Below are 10,077 nucleotides of genomic sequence, written 5' to 3'. Positions count from 1 at the left end.
GTGTGTATCAACATGTAGGAAGATGAGCACTGTATATGTGTGTGTTTATTTTTGCACATTAAAGAGAGAAGTCTATTTACTGCTGCAACAGAGTGACATTTAAGGGAATTAACAGTAATAGTGTAAATATACTTATAAACAACATGAAAAAAATGTTTTTTTAATTTTCAGAACGGTCCTGGGCTTAGAGGTTTGATGATGTTGTTTTTATTCTCACAGAATGAGCTGAACTGTTAGCTGACCTTTAGTGGCTGTCACATTTTATTAAGATCAGGTTGATCAACTGAGGGAACTTAAAGTTTTTATGTGATTTTTCACACTTAAATATAATATAAATCAAGTATATCCTCTGAAAATAACTCTGTGAGTCATGACTGTCTACAATGGGTGTAACACCCGAGTCCCACTGTCTGTGATGTTTTCAGAGTTTTCAGAGTCCTATCTCCACTTTGTTTACATCGCCAGGACAGCCGGCTGACTCCTCCCCTCGTGTATAAAAGTTGTTTAATTGAGGGACTAGAGAAAAGAAGAATAACATACTGTACTCACTGCTTAACTGTGTTTCTAGATCACGCTCATTTCAGGTAAATTTACATGCAGTGTGAAGATACCAGCATAATAAAGATCGCTAGCATTAGCATGCTAACACAACAATGCACCAAGTTGTTTTGGTTTCATGCTGGTGCTCAAGGGCGACATCTGCTGGATCAAAAAAATCACATATAAAGCCTTTAAAGGGAAAAAAACAGCAAAAACAGACGGAATATATTCATGCTTTTCTTTTAATCACTTAATAGAAAAAGTATTTCAGATTTATTTTTGAACACAATATACAATATAATACCATACATTGTGTGAAACATTGAATAACCCACCTGCCAACAACTGGCGGACTTGGAACATATTATTGACAATAAAAAAAACCCCATCTCATGCAGATAGTGCTAAACCTGGCTAACCATTTGGACACAACTAGGACCAAACAAAGCTCCAACATAGAAAAACAATGTCAATACTGACACATCTGAATCTCAAAACTGCTAACACGTTTGGTCAGAGAGAGTTCACACATGAGCACAATCAGGTTACATAAGATCATGTTTTGTTGTTAATTCAGAACGATTCACATCAGTGCAGGGAGTATTGAAGCATGCTACCAATACGCTCCCCGTGTTATCTACTTTTACATGAAGTGCGTCAAGTGTAAAAGGAGTCAATCGCTTCCTGTTTGTCAGTTGAACCTGTTTCTCGTGTATCAGCAATCTGCATTCAAATGCTGGATGGAAAAGCTTAGAGAGAAAATGAGCTGATTGTGTTCTTGATACCAAGCATCGAGCTGTCTTAGCTAGCTTTTATGTATCCTTTATCCTACACAGTTTAACATGTCCTCTATGTGGCCTCTGGGTTTTCAATTTGCTGCTGTCAGGTAAAAACATCGTAGCTTCAAAAGAACTCAAATTGATTTGTGTCCAAGCACAAACACAAAACACTTCATGATCAAAATAGGGAATTCAAAGTCCTTAGTCTAATTTAGGTTTTAAGAAATGTGACCAAAATCTATAAAATGATGCTTGATCTGTTTTTTAAGAATCCAAAGTGATGCAAAAGTTCAATATCTTTGCACAATACGCTGAATAAAGAGTTAAAAGAGGATTCTATGTTTAATTTTGAAGTTACAACATTTTCATTTGACAGCAGCAACATGTCTCTTTAGCTTCTGCTCTGCTGGTTACTCAAAACATTGTGCGAATATATACTTAGATATATTTATATATATTTATATAAAAACATAATACATGTATAAAAAAGACTCTAATCTGGAGCCTTCTACACATAAGACACCACCACTTCCAGGTAATGCAAGTGCATATAAATTAAAATAGATTTTACACTGAACCAGTATTTCTTATATACAAAGCTTAAAGTAGAGAATAAATACACACTGTTATAAACAGCAAAAAGGACCAACTTGAGCTCCTAGCAACAAACAGTAGAGACAAAGGTGTGGAGTGATGGAAGGGGGGGGGAGGGGTGAGGCCTGATTACGAAACACATCCAAACACACACACACACACACACACACACACACACTTCCATTCATACGTACTGCACACTTACTCATGCTGGAGTGAAATTAGATGAAGTACCTTTGAGTTTATCAGTAAACCATTATGAAAATGAACAGATTTATAGATGTATTAAGAACATCCATAAACAGGAGCAGGAATGTATAGTCTGCAAACCATTTTTAAACCATATTCCCAAACGCTTCTGTCGCGATTTCTTTCAATGTTTTAAAAATAGAGCACCTAATTATTCCTTTCTCTCATGTCAGGGGGAAAGTCTGCCACGCTGAATCCAGCAATTCCATCTCTGCCAAATCCGAATAATCCCACTGTCCTGGAAACCTGATACAGTGAAGGGGGAGGGATTTAAAAAAAAAAAAAATCAATTGACGTCAATGAGCAGCCGCTGCCCTTGAGGGATTTTTTTTTAATGGTGAGGAAGAAATAGCTGGCCTGATTGTTTTTGGGGTCGTGTCTGTGAAGCCCAGAGGGGTTTGTAAACCACGTGAATGGTGGCGCTGATGAGGGTCTGAGAGCGCCTTTCAGACAGGCAGCTGTATGAGCACCTTTAATCATCATCATGGTCTGGGCCTGATTGCAGAGGGGCAGGAGGAGGGGGGGGCGTTACATCAGACCCAGTCTAGGGTTAAGGCCCGCTCTTACTAACATGATTATTAAGACTGCAGCATACATGTGGGCTATATAGATTCTATATAGATAGAATAGAATAGAATAGTCCTTGTCAGACTTTATTTCTTATTCTCTCAGAGACTGATAATCATAACAACTTTGAACTTTGGTGGCTCTTTAGTGGGAGTTTTGGTTTTAACAGGACCTGTGCGTCTATTTCACTCCACAAAAACAACAATTTGATGCATGATTTTTATAAATCATGTATTTTTACACCATAGTTGCAAGCATAGGATTTCAAAATTTGAGCATTTAAGCATTCAAAGTCTTGCTTTGGTGTGAAAAAGGTTGGAATCCCAAATAATCTGCAGACCATTTAAAAGAAAAGTAGAAAAGATGGGAGTATGAAAATAGGCAATGCATCACCGACAGTAACAAACTTAACATGCAACATAAGCGTCTGAATTCCAAGGAAAACATTGTGCTCTGATCGGAAAACAAACGAGATAAAAAGATGAGTGTTGGTCAAATGTTGGTGTTCCTGTTTCCCTATGTTGATGAGTTTGTTTGTTGACGTTTGTTTGGATTTCTCTATTGCCCAATACATGGAAGACTGTTCTCTTTTTAACATACAAAAAGATTTTGCTCTTTCAGATAGAAAAAAAAAAAAAAGTCACAGACATACTAGAGTGTTCAATAAATAAAAAACTATTATAAAGACAATAGTAAAAAAAGGCACACAAAAGTCCTTTGACAAATGGTACAGGAAAAAAGTAAACACTTTCTCTTCTATACAAATGTGTCTTCATCAGTAGATCTTACTCTATGCTACTTCTAGATCTTTGAATGTAAAAAAAAAAAAAGTCTTAAGGTACAAAACTTCTCTCAGTAGTGTCGATTTGTGTCCTTTTAATGCCAGTCCAGAAAAAGAAAAAGGAACCTTTTCTCCCCACTGGCCGAAATCCTTCAAGTTCCACCCTCAGTCTTGCCCGTCCATCATCAAGACTAAAATGTTCGCAGCCGTTATTTCCTGAGAACTCTGAAGCCGCTCCGCTCAAACTGTCCGCTGGCTTCAAACACCCAAGTGCAAGACGCCCCCCTTTGCGGGGACGAAAACTAAAGCCCTTGCCTGTGGGCTTTTCTAAAAAGCACAGCCGCAAGAGGATCTCCCCCTTTTCAAAAAGCTTCCAAATCACCATTTGGTGAGCGCGATGATGGAAGCCCCTATGTGTCTGTAGGTGATGCCTCGTGCGTCACAATCTCTATTGCCGGCTCCATCATGTTGCTGTCTTCCTCCTGATCCTGACTGTCCAAATAGTCCAGAGGAGGGGAACGAGAATCTCCTAAACTATCCTCCTCTTCTTCTTCTTCCTCCTCTTCTTCTTCTTCTTCCTCCTCCTCCTCATCATCTCCATCTTTCTCTATTCCGTCCAAGTCCTCCTCCTCTAGGGTCAGCTCAAACTGGAATTTTTCTCCACCTCCTTGACCGCCCGTGTTTCCCCCGTGCGTTCCCTGGTCGTAGAAGGGCGGGGAGGGGCTCTGGGGGATCATGCTCTGGTACCAGTTCCTGTTGTCCTCCAGTGTGTCCAGGATGTCCTGGGCATCGGGGTGAACCAGATCAGCCCAGGTCTCCCACAGAGGGTGTACGATGTAATCTATGAAACCCACCTGGGGAAGGAATAAGAGGAAAAACTCAGAAGCAGAACTACACATTGAAAATGTAAATGTTTTAATCTCTTTATATCCTTAATTGAGTTCCTATGTCTCTGGCTGCCTACCTGGCTCTTCTCCACTGAAGCTGTGTGTTTATCACACATCGGGCTGATCTCCATCCCCCTCTCCCTCTCTCGGTCTCCCTGGTGGAAGAACTCCTCCATTATCCGATCAGTCCACTGACGATACAGCTCCAGGGACTTGGTGGGGTTACTCAGGTCAGCACAGTGCACCATGTTCCTCAGCACCTATCAATAAGACACAAAGGCAATAAGTACACATCTTTATTTCTCAATTTGTGCTTATCTTTTTTTACCTCCAAAAATGACCATACTTTATTTTTTCTTATACCCAACATTTGTTTTAAAGAATCTTTCATCATTTGAAGAAAAAACAAAAACAAGCCTCTTCAACGAGCAGTAAATATAACATCCTTAAACAATACAGTCATATCTGTATTTCAGCTTTATTCTTCTGTGTTTTTCATTAAAAAGAGGTCGTCTAATAAAGAATAGGTTCTGGACAGTGATTAGACTTAATGTGTTCAGGGAGTCAGTTAACCCTTAAAGGACGATGAATGGAGTGAGAAGAGGAGTGACAGCAGGAGCAGAGGTCAAGTAATGACCATCGGCTGAGTAACCTCCACCAGCACTGACTATTGATTTGAGCTATTTAAAAGCAAGTCAAAGAGAGCTTAAAGACTGGAACATATTGGGTCCCTTATTTTGTTGGTGGTATTTCCCATTTTACAAGTGATGACATTTTTCTTTCTTTTTGTAAAAAAAAAAAAAAAAAAAGACCCCTACCTGTATCCTGTCGGTGTAATTGTCCAGCAGCAGCACTCCAGAGCTCGTCACCTTCTTTGTCTCCACCATAGTCTTCAGATCAGCCAGCAGACTCATGTGTTTGGACATGTCAGTGGCCAAAACCTAATGAACACCCCAAAAAAAACACCATGCTCAGATTCCAGAAAGATTTGGACTTAAGTCCAGATGACAGAATAATATATAAAAAATAAATAAATAAGGCTTAGGCTATCTTACCATGTCAATGACCATCTTGCGCAGGGACTGTCTCTGTTTCTTGGTGAGGTTCTGGAAGATATCACAGTTGTCTTCCTGCAGCAGTTTAAATCCCACAGCCAGGTGATGGTTCTCCAGCACGGACTCATCGTTGTACATCAACGCCAGCTCCGAGTCTGGAAAGAAGTTAAAAAAGAGATTTTAATACTTTTGCCAAATACCATGACTGCTCCTGCTTAGGTTTCCAAAAGAAACAAAATGTATTCTTTCTTTGTTTTAAACAGAAACAATAAATTTAATAAAAATGTCTCCTGTTTTTTTGACTTACTGGTATTAATAAGGAATTGGTTTGATACTCCAGGATGGTCAACATCATGGATAGCTGCAGCAAAGATGGCTGCGAGGATCTCGAGATCTGTGAAGACGGCCTGGAAGAGAGAAAGAAAGGAAGGGAAACATTTAACTATCGCTGAAGATAAAAACATTTTGATGGCAAAAAAAAAAGAGACACAGGGTCATACGAGGCAGTTTTCTGGACAAGATTTACTTGAAAATGGTTTTCAAACGTGTTTCTGTGTCTGTCACGCTTGCTTGAACCAAACTAATAAACTAGCCATTCCTCTCCAAATCATCTCTATAACTCCAAAATAGTGCAACACTGTCTGCTAAGCTTCAGTAGATGAAAGAGCGGGGCGTTCTGACCTGACTGTTTCTTTCCAGCTGTAACTCTTACCTAAGAAGAGCATGCAGGAACATTCTAACAAAGCAGGCGTGGAGGAAAATGGAGGAGTAAAGTGATGTGAGCAGAGAGAGCAGGGAAAAGATGACTGAATGGAAGGATATGTTGCAGGGCATGGCGAGCCAAGAAAGTGGCACACGGGATGATGTAAGAACTCACTGCTCTAATTTAGTTTTCCTCTATTACCGTAGAGAAGTGAGATACAACTGAGTACTTTAGAGTGTGACTTACATCCAGGGCCGGAGTGGAGAGGAGGATGTGTGTGGATTGGGCTACATCAGCAGCGTGCAGGCTGTTGTGGTAGGCCACATCTGAATGGTAGTGATCTTCCAACGTCATCATGTAGGCCACAAATGTATCCATTGGGATCTTAAATGTCTTCAACAGGTCTCGCTCCTGGAAAAACAAAGAAGGTAGGGATGGGAACAGGTGTTATGTTTGATAGAAATCAAAATAAATTAAAAAAAAGACAGCAGCAGATTTCCTTGATGTCGTTCGTACCTGGAAGATGGCGTACATGATGCAGGTGAGAGGCCGGTTGTGCGAGTACTCGGAGACGGTGAAGATGTTCAGGCCCCATTTGTTGAGGTCCTCCAACTCCTTGGACAGCAGCTCCTCCTTGTCGGTCTTGACGCCGAAGCGCGAGACGCTGCTGCTGGAGAGCGAGGGCCCGTGGGAGATCTTCTTGACCCCGCTGATCTGTGTCATCAGCTGCTGCTTCTTCTTCTCTCGCGTCTTGGACATCGGCGACGGGATCTCCACATCGTTCTGCTTGTCTGAGGGAGGGGGGGAAAAAGGAGATATGTTGGATTTTTTTTTTTTGATGTTGTGAGGAGTGGTTGAAATTCCTAAATTATTCAGGGTTCTAATCCCGGTCTCAACCAAAACAGAGTACGTGGTAGGCTGCCTGAGAAGGTGCACACCTGCAGCTGCTTAAATGATGTGAGATTTACTTAAAAACGTACTCATTCATCATTTCTCCCTCCATTCACACCCCTGTCCTCCACCTGCAGTCTCTCTGTGAGCCCTCCCCTCCTGCAGCACTTTCTTTCTCAGCTGCATCTCAGCGGGAGTCTCATCTTCTGTTCCTTTCAGTCTTGTAGGTCAGTCCATTGACAGACTGAGAGACTGAGGCTCCAACACAGTTAAGGCTGCTCTATAAAGTCGCTCATTCAATAAGCTGCTGCATCTTTCACCGCTTTATCAAATCAACCGGTATAGATCTGGATTTATGTGTTCAGTAGGTCTGTTCAAACACAGTCGGTCTGGCTACAAACATGGTACAAAGTGGAACGCAAGGAAAACAACTTTAATTTCTCTTCTCACTATAAAAAAAATACCCCAAACTGAAAACTAGGCTGAGTTTCTTGAAATAACCAAAAAATCAAATAAAGAAGAAGTGAATGAAACCCAGCAGGGACCAGCTATCGGCATGTATGTGAGCCCCGCACTCAGCTCATCGCCGGCCTATCAGGCCTTCCCCTGTGGAGGGTTATTCAATTACCAGCTTTAATTCAAATAATCACTTTCACTTGCATGCACTCCCCTCTCTCTCTCCCTCTCTTCTTGCACTGTTTCCTCTGTTTTTTCTCGACGTCTCGTCCTCCAGTGGTAAACGAGAAAGGGCAATTAAGCGCTCTCAGACATGTGCTGCGTGGGGAAACGGCAATATATCGCCCTCTAATTTATATCAAGCCATCATTATCACCACTGCTGTAATCAGACAAGTTCATTCCTATCATCCTGCTAAGGTAGAGGTCTACTCTGGACTACACAAAGTCTCTCTGTTTCAGTTTGCTCTGCTGAATCAGAATCAGATTTATTGGCCAGGTATGCTGACTCACACAAGGAATTTAACTTCAGTGAACTGTGCTCTCTTATGTACAGGTACAACATTAAATATCAACAATAAACATAATAAGAAAAGACTAATATTTACATGACTAAATATGAAACAGTGCAGTGGTGAATAGTGCAAAAGATGCTGCTGTGTGGATAGTCCCTTGGCTAGTCCCCTCTTGTAGTTTTCCTCCCTCTTTCCTTTGCAGGTTTTTAGAAACCTGATTTGCGCAGAAGAATTAGAAATCTCTCTCCCGCCTCCCTGCTCTCTCCTCTCTCACCTCCCACGTTTATTTAGATTTTTCATTCTCATCCTTTTCATCCTTCCTCAACATGCTCTCTTGTCAGAGACGCAGATGCATTAGGGAAGGTGTGGATGCAGATACTCCTCTGTAGTATATTCCCTAAGGTAAGTGTTTCTGTGCTGCTGGCCGATCAAAGCGAATTATGACAGAATTATGCAGTCAGGACAGCTGTGGCGGGGGGGGGGAGACACGTGGACGGGCAGCATGTTGCAGTTTAAATAAATCCAAACTGGTAGGTCAGAAAATCTGGTCTGGAAATGCCTTTGATGCTTCACTTTGGGATGTCTGTATACTAGCTTGTTTACAATAAAATAAGGTAAAATAAAGCTGTGGTTTTAAAACTAATCTTTTTTTAAATTGGCATACGACAGGAAAAATGTCATGTCATATGAGCGGTCAACAGTCTACTGGTCAACTGAGCCAAACGAGATTTGAAGCTTCAGCTATTTTTTATCCAGTTCTTCTTCATTGATTTTCTGTGTTTTTCCATTCTACAGTCAGCAGGGTCATTCTCATATCTTTATCAAACCTCCGCCGGGCTCCTCAGGTCAGAGACAGAGGGGGCAAGGAGACGTAGAGAGAGACAACAACAACAAGGTGTCCCTGCTGACGAAGATGCATTAAGGTGGTGATGAGTCACCCGATCTGCCCGGCTCAGCAAAAGGGGGGTTCCTCCGTACCTCGGCTTTCTCCTCCACTGCAGTCAAACTCCCTCCCTCGCCCTTTTAGCTTCTTCTCTGTCTCTCCTCACCCCAGCCTCCTGCTCATTAAGATCAGGCGGTGAGGATCCACTGACAACCCTACACTGGCTCAGGATGACCAATCGATCGCAAGATTCTATAAATACTCTAAACAGCATCAATGGCCGTTCTGTCTGTCAGCCTTTATCATTTTTATTTCTCCATTTATATCACATTTTAACTCATTCACACGTCTGTCCTTTCCTAGAAATATCAAACTTATCAAATCACACATTTTAAAACCTGACCGTGACTGTATTGTGTTTTTGTATCAGAAACTAAAAAGATCTGTGAAAATGTTTGAGAAGACAATAGAATTGCATATATATTTAGTTAATGAAATAAAATAATAATAAATACAAGTAATAATAAAAGTAATAAAAGTCTCCTTTTAAAGTGACCAGCCACCCTATATGCACTTTCTGTCATAAAACTTTTTTAAAGGATGATTGTTTACTTGCATTGGACGGCCATTTTTAAGCGCTATGACCCTCCAAAAACAAAAGCTAAATGGCGCAGTGCTTTATGGAACGCCCCCACAGAAGAACCAGCCAGAGCAACTTGCACGGCTAAACATCTTCTAACACACTGAACCCTCCAAGAAAACATTGCAGCAAGACAGAAAAGTGGGGTTTATGTGTTGACCAATGCATATTTGTTTATTTGTTTTGTGTACAGCCTGTGGTGCTTTTATTCTGAAAAAAATCCAAAGTGGTGAATTATGTGCTGTGATTTTCTTTTTGAGTACATGTTCACAAGACTTTCATTTACCTAGGAAGGTGTTGGAGATGAATTCTGAAACCTGATTTCCAGACCGACTCATCTCCGATAGGTGCGTCAACTCCCGATTCAACATTCTCTTGAACTGCAAGAGAGAAAGAGGAAGAGGAGGAGGAGGAGGAGGAGGAGGAGGAGGGGGGAAGAGGAAAAATGTCGTCAGTTACCACAGAAGGAAAACCTGGAAGATATTATGGTACAGGAAATGTAAAATACACCATTACACAGCTTTATGGCACTAGTTAA

At 41.1% G+C, this 10,077-nt stretch overlaps 1 protein-coding gene across 3 annotated transcripts in view; it reads right to left on the bottom strand.

The window, feature by feature from the left end:
• Positions 1-764: 764 nt before the first annotated feature.
• The window catches only part of pde4ba (phosphodiesterase 4B, cAMP-specific a), a 193,066-nt gene continuing 183,753 nt past the window's right edge, over positions 765-10,077 (bottom strand). For all 3 annotated transcript variants that reach the window (XM_065955588.1, XM_020655122.3, XM_020655123.3), the window contains 8 exons: positions 9,826-9,919; positions 6,672-6,946; positions 6,402-6,566; positions 5,760-5,859; positions 5,453-5,607; positions 5,216-5,338; positions 4,475-4,657; positions 765-4,364 (listed from right to left, as the gene is read on the bottom strand). In XM_065955588.1, coding sequence (XP_065811660.1) covers positions 3,921-4,364; positions 4,475-4,657; positions 5,216-5,338; positions 5,453-5,607; positions 5,760-5,859; positions 6,402-6,566; positions 6,672-6,946; positions 9,826-9,919 — 1,539 coding nt within the window. In that variant the 3' untranslated portion in view covers positions 765-3,920. The remainder of the gene's footprint in view (positions 4,365-4,474; positions 4,658-5,215; positions 5,339-5,452; positions 5,608-5,759; positions 5,860-6,401; positions 6,567-6,671; positions 6,947-9,825; positions 9,920-10,077) is intronic.

The sequence above is a fragment of the Labrus bergylta genome, chromosome 6, assembly GCF_963930695.1.
Source record: "Labrus bergylta chromosome 6, fLabBer1.1, whole genome shotgun sequence".
NCBI classification, from domain to species: domain Eukaryota; kingdom Metazoa; phylum Chordata; class Actinopteri; order Labriformes; family Labridae; genus Labrus; species Labrus bergylta.
Note: the sequence above shows the minus strand (reverse complement) of the source record. Positions and strands in the feature narration are given on the sequence as shown.